The sequence below is a fragment of the Conger conger genome, chromosome 7 (genome assembly GCF_963514075.1).
Source record: "Conger conger chromosome 7, fConCon1.1, whole genome shotgun sequence".
NCBI classification, from domain to species: Eukaryota; Metazoa; Chordata; class Actinopteri; order Anguilliformes; family Congridae; genus Conger; species Conger conger.
The window spans coordinates 27,028,536-27,050,782 of NC_083766.1; the positions used below are offsets into that span (position 1 = coordinate 27,028,536).

At 45.2% G+C, this 22,247-nt stretch overlaps 1 protein-coding gene across 2 annotated transcripts in view; it reads right to left on the minus strand.

The window, feature by feature from the left end:
• stk10 (serine/threonine kinase 10) overlaps positions 1–22,247 on the minus strand; it is a 41,518-nt gene extending 19,271 nt beyond the window's left edge. Inside the window, exons 1-4 of one of the 2 annotated variants that reach the window (XM_061248575.1) lie at positions 21,696–22,247; positions 10,959–11,123; positions 2,014–2,062; positions 915–1,064 (exon numbers count right to left, since the gene is read on the minus strand). In XM_061248575.1, coding sequence (XP_061104559.1) covers positions 915–1,064; positions 2,014–2,062; positions 10,959–11,123; positions 21,696–21,854 — 523 coding nt within the window. In that variant the 5' untranslated portion in view covers positions 21,855–22,247. The remainder of the gene's footprint in view (positions 1–914; positions 1,065–2,013; positions 2,063–10,958; positions 11,124–21,695) is intronic. The other variant, XM_061248574.1, reaches the window with a different exon arrangement.

Consider the following 22,247-nt stretch of genomic DNA (forward strand, 5'->3'; position numbering starts at 1 on the left):
CGAGTCTAATCCTCCTTTCTCCCTGCCGAATCGGCCTGACATTTTCAATGGCTATTATAGGACACACAATGCTGCCGTCAGAGTCAACACAAATCAGATAAAGAGCTTTCTCCTTCAAATGTGCAGGGCAGGCTAAGAATGTACCAAGTGCTAAAGGGCCATTTAATTCAATTAAACTCTATAAATCAAACGCAACAAGAAGGCTCAACACGTAGAAGAGCGGGAGAAATTCCCACGTGTCTTACACTTAATCACTTCAAGATGCTCTGGGAAAGACCAAGTGTTTCTGTGTGTCCGCATGCACACACACACGTCACACAGATTTTTGTTGTGTTTTTGTTGTCCTGTGGCTTTCTTTTAAATGCACAATTTTATTATGTTTTATTTTATTGCTGTAAAGTACTTTGAACCTGTGGCCTGAAAAGCAAAGTACATAAAGTTTATTATTGCTGTGTATGTGTGTGTATGTATGTATGTATGTATGTGTGTGTGCGCCTGTGAGAGTGTGTATGTGTGTATGCATGTGTGTGCGTGTATGTATGTATGCATATATGTGTGTGCGTGTGTGTGAGTGCATACATGTGCATGGGCTGGAAACCTTCACTAGGTAATGACCCTTTGAGGAGTAGGGTTTTTGGAATGCGTTTTATTTTCTTTCTAAAATGTCAGTGTGATTGAACTTCATTGCCTTCATTCACCAGTAGTGATCGTTACATCAGCATTAGAATGTTTGGTTAATAACATTCTAATGACATATTTGTGATCTCATTAGAGGGTTATGTAGGCCATATGTAGAGGGATCCCACAGTAAGCTATAGTCTGAGCAGACCATGATCTCAGTGGAGGCTTCTAACCAGGGGAGAATGGTTAACGGGGGCTCGACGGGCTCAGAGACTTGGCAGAGGGACAGTCACCCAGTTTGATGTCTCCCTCCAGAGTGAAGAGGATGTTCCCAGCCTTCAGGTCTCGGTGGATGATCTTCATGCCGTGCAGGTAAACCAGGGCCTCCAGCATCTGCCGACAGATCACCTGGATCTGGGGCTCCAACAGACCCCGGTCCAGCTCTGCGGGCAAGGTTGAACGTTACTCACTATTCATCTGCTATTCACCCCCTATTCACTGCTATGCACACCCTATTCACCCCCTATTCACTGCTATGCACCCCCTATTCACCCTCTATTCACTCGCTATGCTATTCCCATGCTATTCAACTGCTATTCACTCTCTAACTATTCACAATTAATGCCCAGACAGCAAAGGTTTACCCACAACACCTCTGCTAAGTGAAGCTTGGATTCAAGCAACATTTGGCTTTGGACTCAAAAGTAAATAAAAGAATCCCAAACTCCTGGTTTACTCCAGATACTCCAGATCCTCCATTGTTTGGATACTGTGTGTTAACCTTGAGAGCCAGATTAAACCAAGCATACCATGTCCTGTGCTGTATATTTTAGCATTTTTGATGAGGTCATTGTTATTGTCCAAAAATCTATAAATAATGAGTCACTAAAAAGAATCTAAACTTTAGACAGTTTGGTTAGTTCAACATCCACCAAAATTAATCTTTTTTTTTGTGATTTGTCGTTTTAAATTACTTTCAATATAGGCTTACGTAATACTGAGGGGAAAGTACCAACAAAACAACAGGCCATGTCAGAAACAATATCTACTCCAAGAGACGGAGATTGGAAAAATGAAAAGAAAAAAAACCACCCCCGCAAAGTTCGTCCCTCCTTTGGGGGAAATTCAGAGCAACAATAGCATAGATTTCACATGACATCACTTCCTATTCTCTTCAAAAGCAACGTCCTGAGAAAAAAAAAACAAAAAAAAACAAAAACAATGGCGTGTAATCATCTGCTGTGCCCACAGGTACACAATGATCAAATTCAAAGAGGGGAGAAACAATCCAGAGGTTATGAAAACAGGGCATGCAGAGGATGAATCTCAATGGTAGGTCCAATGCTAATAAAAGCTAAAGCACTGCAAAGCATGATGAGGTACGCTTCTTACCCAACATCACCGCGTCGACAGCTCCCCCAGGACAGAACTCGATCATGATCTGTGAAGAACAAAACAAAGTTCAAACTTAATCAACACATCTGGAGAGGAGAATGGCCGTACTCACTGCCAGGGCTTATGAAATAGGCTGTGGCATCCAGGAACTAACTGAAGGAAAACAAATAACTGAAGGGAAAATCAAGCCTATCCACAAAAGAGCTGAATGAAAGTGATCCACCCAGTGCCTAGCTTCCCAATTACTTTACTTATGGAGCTCAAAACTGCCCATCAGAGGAAGAGAAACACCCCTAATGGGGACTATTACCGTTAGAACAGGGCCCTGTTTCATGAAGCAGGAACACAGAATTAGCTGGATAACTGCACTGAGTAAAACCTGGAACCCTCCCAAATCTAGAACATGGGACTAAAGTAAAAAGAGCTCTTCTGGGTGTTACTCAACGCAGTTAGCCAGCTAACTCCGTAATCCCACTGAATGTTGAAATCCCCCCGGTTTGATGGGTGTGAATACACGCGTGTGCGTCCTGGACGCCTGGTTTAACTGGCCCTCTGGGCCTGCAGATGCCAGATCTGGACAAATCGCTGCATGTGAACACTCACGGCTGAAAAACCGTGCAAGAATCCTTCGGGAACGCGATCAAAAGAGCGCAACAGACGCTTCTCCTTTAAATAACTTGGGTTTGAATGGTTTCCCAGCACCTGACCTGGCCTCTGGCAGAGAAGCTTCAGGCCAGACCCCCCCCCCCTCCCCCTCCCACCCTTCGCCCTGTTCTCTGGAACTCTCTTTATATGGCAGGGAACCCCAGGCCAGCTGTTCTGAACCAAGAAACAGAGAGGAGGAGGAGAGGTGTGGGAGTGGTTGGAGCCTGCACTTCAGACCAGCCCAAAAATCTCTATAAATGGGCCACTCAAAATGTCAGCTACAGAGTTGAGTTACCACACAGTGCCTCCCTGTGAAACTTTAAAAAAAAAAAGTGTCACTTGTTCTTGGGGAAAATTCGCCCGAGACCGCCCGGAATGCTTACAGTGGGCGTACTGTTGAGTGTGTACCAGAGCTTGTCACGGTGTCTTCGTTCAGAAAAAACAAACTAAATTCCAGCGTGGGGATGCAAAGTGAAACTGCACGGGGGAAAACGTCTCTGCAGAGCTGGGACTTCATCGCCCCTGCCAAACATCTCCTGCTCAATTCCCCCTTGAGCTGGTCTTACATCTAAAGCACACCCAGCTCTGCCACAGAGCCAGCAGCAGATTAAAAACCCATCCCCATCTGAGGTCAAGACGCGTTAGTACGGGCAATTCGTGCTGGAGAGAGAATTTAACGTGGCCCTCGTGGACGACCTTGAAACGGTAAGACGCCACACATTGTCGGGGCGGTAACAGAAGCCGCGGGACGGCTTCAGTAGAATACGCGGCGAGTTCACCCGCTAACCACCAACCCCCAGAGCAAGCGCAGTCTCGTCCCCTGACAATATGACGCGAGGCCTCTAAGACCGGCGTTGCCATGAGACAGAGACACGTTGTGGAACACACTCATCAGGCTGTATGCGATCATCATCATTCAGTTCAACTCACTGTACACTCAGTGAGCACTTTATTAGGTGTTTATGAGACTTACTTTTACTGCGGTAGCCTATCCACTGAAGAGTTATGATGCGTTGTGTGTTCAGAGATGCTCTTCTGCATACCACTGTTGTAATGTGTGGTTATTTACGTTTCTGTCACCTTCCTGTCAGCTTTGACCAGTCTGGCCATTCTCCTCTGACATCTCTCATTAACAAGGTGTTTCTGTCTGCAGAACTGCTGCTCACTGGATTTTTTTTGGGTTCTTTGCACCATTCTTTGCAAGCTATAGAGACTAGTGTGTGTGAAAATCCCAGGAGATCAGCAGTTTCACGGCTATAGAGGGGGAGCCCATCCTCCACTGGTCGGCAAGGTGCAGCGGTGGATGGACATAACAGAAACGTGTTAAGAAATCCATTATAAGAAATCAAAAGGGTTGGACAGGTTACGGTTAGGTAGGCCTAAGTAGGCAGTCCAAACGAGGGGAAAAACACAGGCATGGTAATGCATCTCTGGCTCCAAGAGGTGTCAAGGCATGAGGAGGAACAGGGCTGTGGCGGTCCCCGAAGGAAGAGCGAGGAGCTTTGCGTCTCGTAATTCGGGTAGAGGCACCGAAACCCTGCGAGGACGGAGGGTGTCACAGCACTGCACGTACGCGAGGACCACAGCAGGACGTGCACGGCGACCTCACTTCCTGTGCGGTCCTCAGCACTGTGACGGGGTGCAGACTGACGAGGAAACGCCCCTGATCTGGTATGCAGCGGTGATTCAGGAAGCTGTCACTCACGGTCGGAGAGGAATTCAAATCTATCCGCTCACTCCTACGTACATTTTCTTCCCCCCCCCCCCCCCTTTCAGTAAATTCTTGGAATATTCCAGATGTCGCATCTCAGAGAACGCAGCCGGGCATGTCGGACTGTATGCGCTGACTGCAGCACGTGTGCGGGCGTGTGTGTGTGTGTGTGTGTGTGTGTGTGTGTGTGTGTGTGTGTGTGTTTGTGTGCGAGAGACTGAGAGAGAGAGAGTGGGCTGTAGCACTGGTGACATGCCGGTGATATTTCTGCTTCAACACATCAACAGCCACAGACCAGCTCTGATTCAGGGGTGTAGAAGGGTAATACTCATCTGCTGAAAAAAGTCCTTCATATGCTGATGAATCGCCACCCTTCATGAAACACTCAATGTGCTTGATGCTGAAGTATATGAAGAGAATGGCGTACCATTATAGGGCATCATAACTGCTCCTGTGAGGTCTGTCATTTTCATCATGGTACATTTTAACATCAACCTACAAACATTTTAAAAGCCCACCAGTGACTAATCCATTTTGTATCCAGCTATAGTTTAGCTTAATTGGATTTCTCCAGATATTTATTGTAAAAATGTAATCGGTTCAGGTTTAGCCCCATTCAGAACACCTTGGTCTTCAATATTACTGTCAATTGCACAGTAAAAAAAACAGAACAGGAAGCAACAGTCTTCTACGGGACACTGCTCAATTCCCCCTAAATGCTGATAAGTGATAAGAGTCTTGAAAAAAAAGAAAGAAAGAAAAAAAACCCCAAAAAAACAAGGTGCCACAAAACTGCTTTTGCTTCCTTCAAATTCATTCCTTATTTAATAACATTCCTAAAGCCGCAGAACTGGTGTTCTCATTCCATTCGCCTGACATCAATCAAGGAACGGAGTGGTGATGATGTCAGAGATGAGGCATTCTCAGGTGGGCCCAGGAACCTGAGCCTCCGGCCTTTCCTGTAAGATACTTTAAGTTCCTGCTTTTACACATTAGTGCCTGCTACACCCTGGTAGCAAAGTGCATTCTTCCCGGATCAATACCTCTCACTGTGATATTCAAGCCTAATGTAATCCCACACAAATCCCTCAGAACAACACAGTAAGTGGCCTTTAACGATTCTGCCAAACCGCTTGTAGGGACCACTAATGCACTGGCTGGATGGCTCATAGTTAATTCACCTGCTGCTATAAAAACCTGCTTGAACGGCGCCACAGCAGACAGTAATGAACCTAATGACCGAATGAACTTACTGTAACTCTCATGTTCTGTTTCAAAAGGCCTGCTCGACTGGGAACTTATGAAGCAATAGAGAAGCAATTATTATAATGTAATGAAATACAGAGGTTGAAAGTTCAAATTATGAAACGGTTTTAGTTTAATTTTTATTTTACATAATATCCACCTCATATTGAATGTTTAGTTGCTGAAATGAAGCTTTTTAAAAGCAGCATGGGAACTGACCATACACAGTAACCTGCATAAGATCATACCTCTCTGGGAAGAGCAGTTTTGGAAGCAAAAACAAAAAGCAGATTTCCTGTAGACATTTTTAATCTCAGCGAGTCTATCCTGGTTAAGTACAGGCCAAATGTTTAAATATATACATTTGAATAAATAAATTTTCAAGAACCAATGAAAAACCTGCATTTCTAGTAGAATGATAAAATGACCATTAGCCTCAGCAGACCCAATGGACGCTGCAATGTTAGGAGGAAGTTCCTGTAAGTCAGCTGACATTCTGATCATATGATCAGCGTGTCTTCATATGTGACATGCTTCCTCTCCTGTAGCAACTGTGTCATGCTCAGCGACGCTGGGCGACCGTCCTCTCCGTAACCAACAGGAAAGGCTCAAGAATCCGGCCAGACCACTCTGCAGTTTCGTTCCCAAATCAGGTAGCGCTTTTGTCCTAGGTGCTATAATCATCTCCACAAATACAAAGGCTGAGGTAACAGCATACCGTATAATGTTGAATGAATGTGTGAGTCATGGGAGTTGCCTGTGAAAAGCGTGTCTGACGGTAAATAAACCCGGTGCGATGCCAAGTGTGCGGAGTGAACAGCCAACGCACGGTTTGTAGCCCTCGGCTGTGTGCAGGTATGCGCGAGACGCACGGCATACGACATGCGTTTGGAATTTGACAGAGACTGAAGCAAGGCAGCGCGCAGGGCAAACAGAAAGCTCTGGAAGGAGGCCAGCTCTTCACTCACATTTTCCTGGGGTTTAATCATCTCACAGTGCCTGGACCCTGAAAATCCCCTTCCTCAAGAGCGAGTCTCAGCTTACAGTCCAGAGATACCAGTGTACCCAGACTGCATAAGGCTGTTCTCATGTGGGAATGTATGTGTTCAACCAGGGCCGAGCATCAATCTACCACGAGTTGGGAATGAGACCAGGATGCCCACAGGAATACGAAGTATATCCACGTGTGGAGGTTTGACATGACGATGCAAAATACACACCTGTTCTCCGCCTGCATGTTGATACGGTTGATTTTATTTATTTGTTTTGTTTGTTAGTTTGTTTATTACAGTGAGAGTAGGATATCCCCAGCCTCAACATTCAACACAATGCTTTAATGGTGCTTGACTGTTATGTTCCGGAGCCAAAAAATGAGAGTGATCATTTTATGGACCACTGTTCCGTGAGATTCCGGCAACAAAATCCGGGACTGGCACAAATTCTAACCACTGCATCATTTTGTCGTTAACTTTGATGTAGTAACGGATTCAAAAGCCTATTCAGACCTGTGTCTCTATAAATATGAACAGGACAAAGGTGGAAACTGTATACTGCGAATGGCCCTGTGTTTCTAAGCCACAAGTATGAGTTTTACTCTCTCTCCGCAGTGCGAGTGGTTAAAGAATTCACCACCCTGCAGCAGTCAGAGCGGATGTCTGAGCAATGCAGCCTAACTGCTATTCCACCCTGCCTCTACAGACAGCCCCAACACTGTCAAAGTGTGGCCCAACACCGGCAGCAAACACACTCGTCTCTATGGGTACGCCACCGCGGGCATCGGCGTGGCAACGTCTTCCTTTGACCACTTTTCTTTTTGTCCGTTCAGTCGTTTCGTGCAAACGAAAGAATGTTGGTTCATAACAGCAAATGTGGAGCGGAGAAAACGGAACAAAACTGCCGGTATCAGAGGAAAACAGAGCTGGATTATCTCAGAGTAACTCAAAGAAATAAATAAGTAATAGATTTTAGAAGGCACCTGGGAAGAGTAAATCCCAGACCGCACATGACAGCAGAGTCAGGAAGCGTGTGGCTGTTCTCTGGCCGCCGCTTGTACAAACACAGCGAGTTGACGTGCGCTGGTGCAAGGGTCTCGCAATGAGGAACTATACCTTTCACGCTGCGGAATCCCAGCTATGTTTGTCACGGTGTTCGCCAGCCTGAGAGGAGGCTGCTTAAACACAAACATATTCATGCCGGAGGCTCCGTCCAAACACCTTTTTAAGAGTCAAAATAAAACCTTCTCTCTCACATGACCAACACAGCTACAGTATAGCCTTCTCCTAGGGTGGCCTGGTCAATTGCACAATCATTCATATAAAGGTTATGCGCAAGTGTCATTCAGAAACTGCACTCACACCTTCACAGCTAAAACCTTCTCCTCCATTGTTGTGGTGAGGGGAATTTTAGGCATCAACAATTTCGCATTCCAGTTGCAATACATGTAATACACAGGCTACATGTAACACAAGCATGTAATGCATGCTAATATTCCTCGAGTTTAAAAGTCAGGCAGCTCGCCTTTAGTTAAGAGATTCTGTGACTGCCAATGACACCTCTAAGGACGACGCCATTATGATGGTTTAGGCTTTAGCCCTATAAGCTCATCTAATGGAAAACTTCTATTCCAGGACGTCTCATTTTAAATATTCAATATTAAGAACAGACTGAGTGCTTGGTGTCAATATTACTGCCACTGAAATGCTGAAATGCAGGAACAAAATGTGGGTGTCCAGACAATTAATTAAAGCTTTCCTAGACAGCTGAATGAATTTACGAAACCTGAACAGTCAGTAAAACAGCTAAACTGTTACTCACACTATAACTGAAATGGAGTAACCAGAACTGGAGAAGTAGTCACAGAGAAAAGATCTTTCTTGGCTGAGGGTCTACATTCCAGATTTCAGCAAAAATAGCACATCTTATTTTCAGCAAGAGGACTCTCGCTTAATGCTTGATGGAATATTTCCAGTTTGAATTCATCAGAGATTACCACCACTGAGTTCACCCATTAATTGTAACTTGTAGAGTGCCATGACAGACAAGGGTGAATATCATTATTTCTTCTTTATTAATTTGTCAGAGATCAAGAGAGGAGGTTAAATAAGGACGATCGTGTGTACAAAACAAAGAGCAGCATATGTACACGGAACATTCGAATGCATGCCTACATTATTCACCACCCATGTCACGGGAGTGAGAGTTCGTCATGTCTGTTTCCATCATCTGAAAAACATCATTATATAATGGAGAAAGCGGCTGTGATGGACTGAACATGACAGCGATGCAGAAGATGTATTATTCGCAAAGTTTCGCCCTCCCCACAGCACAAGGAATGTTCGGGTGAACGGCTTTTAGATTACATTCTGTTATTCCAAATAATTTAGCATGCAATATCAGCATAACGAGTAAGGACGCCTTTGCTTGGCTTGGCCATAAATCAGACAGGAAATGCAGTGGAGTAATAACACAAAGTTGTCGTGTGAAGCTCTTAGACGTGCGATCTGTTTGTTCAGGGAACCAGACATGGATTTGAAAAATCTGGCCAATTATTCGAGAAGAGAAGATAAATGACTGACAACATTCTCTGGTCTGAAGTCAGTCCTGTACAGATCAGACCCAGTCACAACCTCAGTCAGACTAAAGACGAAAACAAAACTGAACCGCGACATCATCTGTGGGACAAACCTTTCCTGAAACACAAACTGTAAGATGCAAGCCAAATATTCCTTGAAGTATTCCTGAGAAAAGGATCACTTAGCATGCTTTTGTACACTCTAGTGGTCTCCTGTAATCACACACTGCAGCTGTGTTATGTTATTTGTGTTCTGGATCAGCTGAGATTTCAGACATACCACTGAAATTACATTTTAACAAGGGTGTCTGTTAAGTCATCATGTACAGTACAAGCTAGAGGTATTGTCTGCCTTCAATACAAGACGGTTTAGTGCATTATGCCAACTCTGAATTTCATAGATTAAAAAAAAAGATATGGGTGGCATGTGACATCCAGTTATGCCTGACTAGAACAACAGCAAGGGAGGAGTTGACATTGAACAGCTTACAGGAACTAACCCTAAACCATAACCATAACTGTAAACCTAATCTTAACCCTAACCATAACCATAACCCTAATCCTTTCCCTACCCCTACCCCTACCCCTAACCCTTACCCTTACCCTATACCTAACCATAACCCTTTCCCTATACCTACCCCTACCCCTTACCCTTACCCAAACTCTAACCCAACTGTCAGAGGATGACAGCCCACTGGCCTTCGGTCATTTTTAAAAGTATCAATGATGTATCCTAACTCACCACCATGATTAGCCTTAGACTGTAATGGCACTTGTATAGATTGTACACTGTATAGATTGTATAGATATTGTTACTTCTGTAGATATAGGGGTTTTTTTTGGCTGTTGTATTGTTGTACTGCCAACTGTGGTATGCTAGTTTGGAAGTTGATTGTACTCTTCAAGGGTTCTGATTATCTGGGACTCGGAACTGTACTGTCCTCTCAGGACCTCTTCGCACTTATACTTGTGTTTGATTTGCACTTGTACAACGTTGTACGTTGCTCTGGATAAGAGCGTCTGCTAAATGCCATGTAATGTAAATGTAATGATGTGTCTTCATAGAGTGCATTTCTTCTCTTGTGAATTTAAAGCTGTGAGTCTTCAGGACAACACTCTTCTGAGAGGAACAATGAGACTGTCTGAAAAATTTTAAAGTCCATAAAGCCCTTCTGAAGGTGATTAAGGGCCCAGTGTAAAGCTGGACTTCCGGCTCTGTTGCACAGTGGCGCTTATTAGCGGTAGCTTTGGGCCTGGTGAATAGCTTCAATAGCCAAAGCTGCGGATTCGCAGACCACCACACATGAATACCCTGCAGGACTGTTAACACCTCTCTCCAGACCTGGGTCAAATACAAAATGGTTTTGGATTCAAATACATTTCTGTGCTTTACTGAGCTTGCCTGGTGTATTGCAACCAAATAAATATTCACAAAAAAACGCCACCTTCCGGTCCTCTTGGTTGGCTCAATTACACCAGGCAGGATCAATCGAGCACAGAAAAGTATTTTAATCCAAAACAATTACATATTTGACCCAGGTCTGCCTTCTCTCTGAGAACTGTGTTCCTTCTGGACCTTCGCCTGATATTGTTCTGCACTGAAACGTGATAAATGGCCTCAATCTTTGCTGTGAATCTTGAGTGACATGGACAAGAGCAAATTACAGTCCAAATGAGGTTTGAGAGCCTAAATTGCTCCTAAAAAGCCAATAAGCTCAGGCTATTGATCCCCACAGGGCGGTAGTCCAGCTGTGGTCATTCAGGGCTTACCCAAAGCTTATTGTCATAATAGAAGGCGTCCAGCAGTTTGACGATGTAATGGTGATTACAGGATGCCAGGATGTCGATCTCCACCATGTAGTCCTCCAGCTCCTCCTCGCTCTTGGTCTCGATCACCTTGGCAGCCGCCAGGACTCCCGTCTCTTTGTTTTTTGCCTGTAAGACAAGACGTATAAAAAAAGTAAAGCGTCGTACATTTCCCTACGGAGGTCCAAGTACAGCAGGGCTGTCCAACCCTGTTCCATTTCACTCCAACCCTAAAAAAGAATACCTGATTATACTAATTAGCATCTCAAGGAGATATCTAGCTGAATGAGGTGTGCTTTGTTAGAGTTGGAGTGGAAACCTACTAGATGGTAGTAGGTTTCCAGGAACAGGGTTGGGCAGCCCGGCTCTAGCTGGCGAATGAGGTGAGCTTTGTTAGCGTTGCAGTGAAAACCTACATGACAGCACATCTCCAGGAGCAGACTCAGGCAGCCTGGATGTACAGTATGCCAAGTTGATGGTGAATCAGAGCAAATGCAGTCAATTAAGTTTGTACGACCATTTCCTGATTCATGTCACAACCGTTTCCGTGAAACCTTGTGGCGCTTTCTCTGAATGTTTTCCGAACACATACACAGATGACATTCAAAAAAACGAAACACTGCAGGGGGTCGATTTCAAACGAGATTTACAAACACAGACCGCGGAAAAGGCCTCGTGTTGGCTTATATGCTGCTATTGTGTTCCTGTCAACAGGCTATTTAATTAGATGTTGGCTTCAGCGATCACAGGCAAGGTGCCTGGAAAATGCGCTTTGTTTCTGTGTGCTGTTTATTCACTGCTGACAGACTGAACCCGAACAGTATGCACTACGAGAGAAAGAGACTGGGCCTTGCCACTAATGTGACCAAGGCTGAGCTCTGGCCTTTTGGCAGGAAGCTTGCTTGTGCCAGGTGAGCCATGGTTCTGTCCGTGAGAAGTTATTTAATTAGAGGAAGCTAGAGGTGGAAAGGTCAGGGATCAGAAAGTAAAAGTCCTGCCATGTTTCTTCCACCCATTAACTCAGCCAGCTCATTTTGCTCATTAGTTCTACCTCTTGGCTGAGGAGTTGTGCTAATTAGCAAATCCAGGTGATTGTAACAAAATACTGGGGAGGACCTGGATTTTCCACCTATGTTTAGGGTGCTACAACCAGGGATGCACAGCCAGGACCGGTCCGTTTCAGGATTTTGTGCCTTAATAAACTTCTGCTCTGAATTATTTTATGAGCTGAATCATACCTTGATCTGATATTTGTATAAACAACAGCTACAGCTAGAGACTGCAAGTGCAAGATTGTACTGTGCTAAAGTTCAGAAGTGAACCACCATAGTTCATAGAGCTGTCAGAAAACGAATATGTAACTGGTTGGAACAAAAACCAGCACACAGACCAGACCTCCAGGACCGACATTGTGTAGCCCTGGTCTAGTCAGCCATTCTCAGGGCCTTCATTGCACAACCAGAGTCAACTCAGAAGGTGGGGCCCTGTTTGTGGCTAGCTGGGGGTGTTTGAGAGGAAATTACAGTTATGACAACCACCCAGTTTCAAAGATCACTTCTGTTTTCTCAGCTACGATAAACCAGAGAAAGATGCCGGTGGTATTTAAAAACAGCTCTGTGAGAAAGGCTGCAATCAGTGTGAAATGCCTGAATACAGCAGCGCTGAATAAAGCTTAATGGAATGGCATGCCTAAAAACAAATCCACCCTGCTTCTAAAAAAAGTACATTATGAACATCTTCTTGCGATCAAAACTTATAAGGCCATCCAACTGTGATGATCTCCCTGTTTTCTGTGTCACAGTTGTGCCAATTCACAGGAACGACCCCCAAATGAAAACCAAAACTGAACTGAAAGACCTCTTGCAAAACACAAGCATCTAATTAACATCTTGCTGAACCGCATTTTGAAAGCACAAAGGAGAAAGGAAACTCCACGCCCCGGTATTGAAGGAACCTCAACCAACACAACAGCAAAAACACATTTATAAAGACATTCAGCACTTTAAAAAACCCCTGATACTTAATATTACTAATCATCACAACAGGAAATATCAGTGTATCAGCAGCTAGGAAAGCGGGAGACAGTTCAACATGTTCTGTATCACAGTCTGAACTCCAATGGAATAAATGAAATGCTACACTATAAGGCCAGACCAAGGTTACTACAGCAGGCTCCAGATTATCTAGAAGAAAACAGATATGGGATTACTGGAGGAGAGAGAGGTGAAGATGGAGGGGTGTGAGGGAGAGAGAGGGAGAGAGAGAAGCAACTTGTGTGCTTCCATGTGAACCAATCCAAGGGACAGTGATAACCTCAAGGCAAAGTGCTGACCATATTGATCTATGTTCCATTCATACTTTATAACAGATGCATTATTCTGTGTTTGGTATTTAACCATTAAGGTGTGAGACGACAAATATGCGACTAGAATGTTCTCAACGGAACATTATTCATCATCAACCCATCTTCAAACTCCCTTCCAGGACACCTGTTGGTGCTTGTCATGTCCATTATCATAAACAGGACTGCATTATGGCTATCGTTAGCACAGAATACATGGTTTTCAAATACTTCTCTCTCTCTGTTTAAATTCCTACGTATTGTATTGTCTTTTACATTTGAAACTTAAAAGACCTTTAAGGTCATCTTGACCAGGACTCCCTGGCAGAACAGAGATACTGTATCTCAAATGGGACCTTCCTGGCTAAATAAAGGATAAATATATGATTATATTCTAATGCTGATGTAAAAATCCGTAGACTACACACAGACTTCTAGAACAGTGACTTTGAATTTAGAAAAAAACATTCCACAAAACCATTTAAAAAGGGTTAAAGACCAGTCTGTAGCTCCTCTCCCAGGTGCTGTAAGACACTGCCCAGCTCCACTGTTGAACAGCTGACCTGCAACGGCTCTGGTGTTTTTAAGTTGATTTAAAGTGCCAAAAAACAGCTACTCTTCAAAGGGTAAAGAATAAACCGAGAGATCAGGGATGGAGGAGAGAGTCAGGGAGGAAGAGAGCTCTATCAGAAGCACGGTAAGCTGCAGATTCGACCCAGACTAAACACCCCGTGGCCCCCAGCATCTGAGAGCCTTGTGTGGGGGGGTGGGAAACATCTGGATAAACAGCGCAGCCACAGTGAGTGTTGCTACCTTCAGACACATAATCACACATTTACTGTACAGCCATATTTAAACACTGCTGTCCGACAGTTTGTGTTTATCGGACAGGCAGCCTGTTCATGACCCCCAAACCCTGTCTTTAGCTCCCTCTCTCTCCCACTCTCTCGCTCGCTATCGCCCACCCCTCACTCTCTCCATGTCTCATACCCCTCCTCGCTCCCTCCCTCCCTCCGTTTTCCCAGGCTCAGAGGGAGGTCTGGCCTCACCCTCTGCACCCCTGTCTGAGTGGCGGCCCCTACATCTGCTGCGCCTCCGCCCCAGGACCCGGGGGGGGGGGGGGTCGGACGCTCCACAGTTCGGCATCTTCTCATCTCCCCAAAGGAGGGGAGCCAAATGCCGACAGGAAATGACATAGTAATAGGAATGCCTCGCAGTTCCCACACGAGACCCACAATTTCCTGGAGGACATTAAAAGCCTAGAAGCTGCCATCCACTCACACAGAAACCTGGTTATACCAGAGTAAACAGGCCGCTGAAGCACATAACCAAACGCTGAGAACTGAAAGAAGAGTTTTGTGCTTTCTCTCGTCATTTAAGGACGAGAAACCATTTCGCTTTTACCATCACCCTGCAGCCACATCTGAAGGCCTGGTATCAGCCCATGATAGGAAATGATCGGTTGGCAGTAAACTGCATCCTCTTCCTGTTCATTGAGACGACATTACACAGCAAACCACAACAGTTAAACCTGCACTTGCTATTCAGACAAAACCCCTTCTGTGCACAAAAGTGACTTTCAAACATTCAAATCCAAAACGGGTTATATTTTCCGCTGAGTACGTGTGTGACACACACAGCACTGGGATCCACTCCCATTGGTGGATTAGGTGGATTAGCATACCTGCACGAGAGAGGGGTAAAGAGAGAGGGAAAGAGGGGTGTAAGGAGAGAGAGAGGGAAAGAGAGAAGGAGGGAGAGGGAGAGAGGAGCTTTGACCTCTACAGAAGGGTGGCCTCTTGAGTAATCACAGATCAGCAGTGTCAGACATGTGTTCTGACTGAATGTGTTCAGGCACACGTGTGCCGAGCTCTTTACATAAACACACACATGCACGCAAGAACATACATGCAGACACATGCTCATGTGCGCATGCATGGACACGTACACGCACAGACATACACACACACACACACACACACACACATGTCCCTAGCTACCCCCTGCATGGGTAAGCAGTAGGGATTGCCCAATGGGAGCTGACTAAAGGGAAAGTCCAGCACGGTTAGTTTAACATGACTGCTGTGTGATCTTACTAACACAGCGTAACTTCCCTTAGGCAACCGTTTAATTGCATCACAGTGAGGTAACGTTTGATCATGTCGCTCAAAATGTATATCAAATTAAGGATTACCCTCAATCAAAGGCTTGATGTACGTGGTTTAATTTACAGTGGCAGGGTGAGCACTCTGACAAAACCCAAATCTGAATCACTGTATCACTCGGACAAAACCCGAATTATGAGCGCAGACGTGTAGGTGGAGGCTCGTGAACAGGAAGCAATAATCCAGTGAATGTGCAGTTTCCGTTTACCTCCCCCCTTGGTTGGCCACATCTGACATCTTTCCACAGCGTACTCGCAGGCTGACTCAATCAGAACAGGAGACCTAACAGGGGGTTTGTTTAGAGAGGACGAGGGCGATGAAGATTATGGATCGGATTGTCCCGTTCGTATCAGACTCTGTGTGCATTTTTAGGACACGAACCTGCTGTGCTTCCAGGAGCTCTCACTGCAGAGCGTACATCAAAACATCTGCTCCCAGCTCCACTTTTAAACAAGGGGGGGGGAGGCTTTTGATCTTAAATAACTGCAGACAGCACACAAGGCCGAATCTTTGGATCTTTTTTCCCCACACAGGAGTGAAGGCATTCTGCCTTCTGGGACAGCATAGCCAGACCCCTCTCTGTTTTGTGAAGCGCTGCTTTATTATTATTGAGACCTGTGTCCGACCAGGAGCCTGTGATTTCAGAACACACTCACTGAACGACTGTGGTTCTAGAACACGCTCTTCTCTGCAGTAGCTACCCAACCGCTGTGGTTCTAGAACACGCTCTTCTCTGCAGTAGCTACCGAACCGCTGTGGTTCTAGAACACGCTCTTCTCTGCAGTAGCTACCGAACCGCTGTGGTTCTAGAACACGCTCTTCTCTGCAGTAGCTACCGAACCGCTGTGGTTCTAGAACACGCTCTTCTCTGCAGCAGCTAGTGAACGGCTGTATAATGGTTGTGGTTCTAAAGAAGCGAGGAACACACTTGCTTCTTTAAAGCTGCCACTGATAAGCCATGCATCGGAGACACACAGATAACTTGTGTTTTACTTTTTCTTTTTTCTTTTTTTTTTTTGTGCTTAGTCTGCAGAAAAGTCACAGAGCCGTACCGCCCTCCAGTGCAACAATTTCAGGGTCACCGCGGACACCCAAGCTTTCCGACAGGAAGTGACGACCCCGCGTGCAGAGGAACGCCACAGAGGCACGGAGGGGCTCACTTCCTGCACACGCCCAGTGAGACCCTCTCTTATCACACGCGGCACAGCCCAACTGGGACTGCAAGATTAGAGGCCTGCGCTACTGTGTTGGGAACATCTGATTTCACAAAAGCCTTTTTTAGCCTTAGATACGAACAGCAGGGCTATGGAGAGTGCTGCCTCTGTACGCAGGGCTATGGAGAGTGCTGCCTCTGTACGCAGGGCTATGGAGAGTGCTGCCTCTGTACGCCAGGCTATGGGGCCAGGCTTCCTCTGACACGTGTGCCTGTCGTTAATATTTAAAGACCCGTCAGAGTGCTCGCGCTTCACAGACGAGCAGCCGCAGAAAGTAAGAACAGAAAACGCTCGAGTACAAAGGTCAAGTTGACCTGCCCTTCAGTTCACACAACAACAACCATTTAAAAATTCATCCCACAAATAGTACGCTAAAAATAGCACAGTATATGAACAACAGTAACAGAAAATCATTCGTTAGGAGTATTAGATCACAATAATGGAAAAAGCTTAAGCTTAGTTCGGGACTAAATTCAGTTTTGTATGGAGAATCTCCATTCAGAACGGGAATTTAGACTAGGACTCGGCTTAACCTGTGTCTGTGAAACTGGGCCAATTAGTTATCCATACTAGCACAACAGTGTGCACTTATCCAGTAAATACCTGCATAAGCCTTGTGAGTGAAGGCACTTCAGTAATTGCAGTCACGGTCACAGACACGGCGGAAGGCAGATACTGTTCCCCTTCGCACTGTAAACACTGCCGGGTGGCAGCGGCTGTCCGTAGTACCATCTGGCGACTAATCATTAGCTTAAGAGCGATAACGCCGCGCCACCTGCCACTCGGTCCCGAAGGACCACTCTCGCCTGCGGAGGAACGCAGGCCGCGTGCGGAGAACAGAGGCCGTGCGTGGAGAAGGTGCATGCACACACCGTCAGAAAGAGGCTACACCAGCCCGGGTACGGGGAAGAATGCGTGGCGGCCATTCGCTCACATTGAAACGCCCGTCATATCTCCCTCAGACACATTGCCACGGAAATGGCGCTGGGTGATTTCAGCCACCCCGAGATACTGTGCGAGACACTTTCTCTCTCTTATTCTACTCGTTTATACTACTTAAAGTGTCAATCCGTTTAAAAAAAAAAAAAAACATTTCATACGTCCTCGCAATGGCATTTTTGTAGAAATATGGATTCAGCGTGTTTCTATTCATAAGTCTCTGCTTTAGATGTCGGTTTAAACTAGTCGTGTCGGATGCGACATCCCCGCCGCATATTACAATTTGATGACACGTAATGAGCTGCAGAGCTAGAGATTCACCTGAGGTCTGACACATGCACGAATGCACAAGTGTGTGAATTCCAAAAGGTGCATTTAAAATGAGGTCTTCTTTCTCCAAAAACACTACCACTGGTTTATTTCATAAGAAACAAGGCACTGGATTCCATGGCACATGGCACATGGTCTTCCCATGAAATAGCTTTGTTTCCAATGGAACTCTGGTTTTTGTAGTGAAAAAAACAAGGATGTCACTAAATGCACAGAAATGGAAGAACTACAGACAGACACTTTAATGCCCACTTTGCTTTGTGGTGCAGACGGCAGGTCTATTTTAGGCCTATTCATGTAGCATAGCCCCTGAGACACTTCCTACAAGCTTTCCGGGACGTTTTTTTCCTCCCACCACAACTTTCCCCTCTTGTCCGATTGTTCTCCAGGCATGGAAACTCCCACGACCGATCCACTCAGACAATACCACAGTGGGAAGGTGCGAGGTGTAACACAATATCGTCTTCTCATGGTATTTTTTTCTATTTTCCCCCAGTAACTGTTTAGCGCATTATTACCATAGGTTTGCAACATGTGAAAATTTGGGGCAATATCAATAACCAACATACAAAGATCTCACATTCATCGAAAGTAGATGAGCACAGATGTCACCTTATGAAAGAAGCATTTCAATGATATTTGAATAACAAAGTATTTACCTTTGCATACTTCACTGTTAAGCAGAGAGCAGGAGTACAGAGAATCTGTATATCTTTGTGAGTTTGTCTGGTAAAAATGCCCAGAATTATTGAAAATAAACAGTTTCAGATAACTATGAATAGGCTTTTGAGGATGATGGTTTCTCTTCATTGACATTATCAGCAGCACACCAACATACAGTACACGCACCTGCCTGACATGTGTACTGTATGTTGCATCATATTATCAAACAATCATCAGGGCCATAATCGTAGCTCATCGGCTGATGCCTACTCGTTCATTTGAAGCCCTTATGGGCCGATACTGATATGACCCTGATGTACTGTAGGCTATCACGCATCCCCAAATTGAAACCAGAACAGAGAATTCGATTTTGACTGCGTTCCGCTGCCGTGCACTTTGAACACCATTCCTGTTGCCAAACATCCAACACAAAACCGCCAATAATATCAAAACTGGTCATTTCAAATTACAACAGATAAAGCCGGCAGTGAGTAAAAATATTATAAATAAATAATTTCCAAAACGACTGATTAGACTGAGCAGGTGAGTAATTAAGGGAGCTGTGTGGATCTTATCGTGGCTACACTGGGGCTTGCACCACCAACCTTCCGGGTCCCAGTCACGTACCTTAGCCACTAGGGAACAGGCTGCCCCGAATACCTGGGGGAATGTGAATGGGGGGGCTGTTCTGGCTCGTGTTGATGCGCACAGTTCTGACTTATGAACGGGAGCCATAAATTCCAGCAGCAGACTATTATTCACTCGGTGACATCCATAAAAATTCCACGATGCATTCTCACATGTCCGTTCACAAGGCATGAGTGTGTGTGCGTGCGCGCGCGCGCGCACAGACACACACACACACACACACACACACACACACACACACAATGTTCCAGAAAGCTCTCTCACTTCCTCCACAGCGCTGCAGACTCAATGGCAGCTACTGTACTGCGCCGGGCACGGACTCGCGCTTTCCACTGCCGCGTCTCTCTCTGCAGGGGCCGACGGCAGGCCGAGGTTAAATAACAGCTCCGCCGACCCACCCAATACGGTCGTTCAAATTAAACAAACAGCGCTAACTGCAGTGCTGTTAACCAACCCCCCGACACCCCCCTTCGTTCCCCTCCTGGGGCTCACACAGAGAGCGTACTGAACAGTGCTGTAATAGGCCGAGGCACAGGCGCGGCCGTAATTAGTGCTTGATTGGGGCTTCCTCTCGGTCAGCCTTATAAACGTCCAACCGCGAGCACTGGGTCTCCGGACCATTCCAAATCGGTCTTACGGTTCTCTGGGCATTTTTCTTCTATGAAAGGACAGTGAGATAATGTACTGAGCAGCTGAAACCCTGCAAAGTCCCCCCCTCCTCCGTCCGGTCTGGTCCCATCCCCGTCCCACTCCACACATTCCAACTTCCTCCTACCTCCCCAGCATCAGTGTGGTTGGGGTGGAGTTGCCACGGCAACGCACAACCCTGCCAAAACCCACAACACTGTGCAGGTCTCTAGGCCTACTGTAGCAAAACAGCATGACCAAAACGTCGTACTCTTCCGCATCTACATCATTTGTCACACTCAAGTTAAGATATCAGCACGGCCCTTTGGGATCAGTTTTAAGAACTGCACTTCTTAATTTAACATGTTTCTCATATCACGAATGAATTCATAACCCAGATTAAACTATTTAATTTTCTATGCGTATAAAAACATTAATAACTGTTGATTCATGTAGCCTACGGAAGACCAAGGCTTTAGTCTCAAAAATACAGACTGACATAGCAATCAGAAAAACCAAATGGACTTTTGCGTACTTTACAATTATGACAATTACAAGAGTAGGATAGCACGAATTCAATGAAGTAGAAAATTAGTCAACAATTGGTGTGCATTGCCATAATACAGAAAATAATTGACGAGTATGATTTAATTCATAAGGAAATGTTATAGCTCCTGTTTCGAGACTGTAAATGTTAAAGACTCTTGAGCACGCTTTTATTGCTGAAGAACTTCCTGTGAGGTTTTCAGGTCACGCCCAGAGTGCAGACACATAAATCCTTTTTAAGATGCCACAGGAAACTTTTCAAGTAACAATAAATACAGAATATAGAACGGTAGTTCAGAAAAGTTTTTTATAAAATAAAAATAATGTACACACTGGCCGAAGAGAGACTATTTTTTTTCGAAACGGGTATTTCGAACAAATAACAGACGGGAAATGTGGCAATTATTTCACGTGATCAGCAAAAACAATCAGGGCTGGTCTCTCTCAAACGGGAACTGGGGAAATCAGAGTGATCCAAAATGTTAAAATATCTAGCTTTCGTTGGTATCAGACTTAAATGTGCAACAGTACGACCTATAGCCTAGCCACAGTATCAATGTGCTGGATGTGAGTGGCCAACTTCGGCATGTCACTCACAACGTTGAAGTGCTCTGAATGCAGCCTACGGCAGTCGCACTCTTCTCTCTGAGTGATACAGTTGCCTGCCACAGTCTGCATTTGCCTTGAGCACATTTGGGGATAGCGCCTTCTCCACGTGTGGACATTCAACTACAGTAACCGCACTGACCAACGTTAGATTTACTATGGATGAGAAACTGGTAGGCAGACGGTGGCAGATAATGGTAAACACATGCGTGCATTTTGGTTGCAAGAGGAAGACATTTCCGACATCGTAAGATTCTGGCGGAACGAAGCTGTAGGCTACAGGTAAAATGTATTTAAATGAAGCTAACATTGAACGTAGCTTGGCCAGGACCAGTTTAATGTCAGCCCATTGCAATGTCATCTCCGCTTTGAAGCGCTGCTCAGCTCCGTGAGTTCGATCTGACCGAACCGGTTTATGACCGCCACTGGCAAGAACGTATACACAATCGTCATTCGGCTACCGCATGCCATTCGCATCTATTATCGTATAACCTTCAGGTAGAACAACAAAGCCACGTCTCAGCAAGCTTTTTCTTAAATTCACCGCTTTGGTTATATTTTAATGAGTGCTCCGTTTAAAAAATATCAAAGACAGTTTTAGCTAGCCTTTTTTCTAACTTACCTTGTAAACTTTGCCAAAAGCTCCATCGCCCAGTTCCCCGATAATTTCCCATATATCGTTTGGGTTTAGGTCCCGATGAACGTGTTCATATTGTTTGACTTTCTTTTTGATGTCCAGAGCGGAGAGCCGAAGTATTTTGCTGAATTTAGCAAAAGCCATAATAAACAACAGTCAAAAAATGTTCCTGAATGAAAAAGTTGCGAAATTCGCGCTGTACTTTTGGTCAGTCAGTGTCATTCAATAAAACACTAAAATTGTTGTTTCGGTAAAGACAAACCTAAATGCCACTTGAATTTTGTATCTATTATAATGGCAATTGGATCGCCAGTTAGACATCTAAACAACGTCCAAATTAAGGGTTAAACATATTGACTGCACACCGCCCATGTCAGGCTGCGATTTTGCTGCTATAGTCCACTTCTCGAATAATTACAGAAATCGTCGATAAATCCACATGGTTCAGCCACTACCACGCTCATCCCACCTGCTAGCACCAGCTAGACTAACCTAAGAAGAGTTTACTCGGCGTCCAACACGCAAACCCCACCCTAC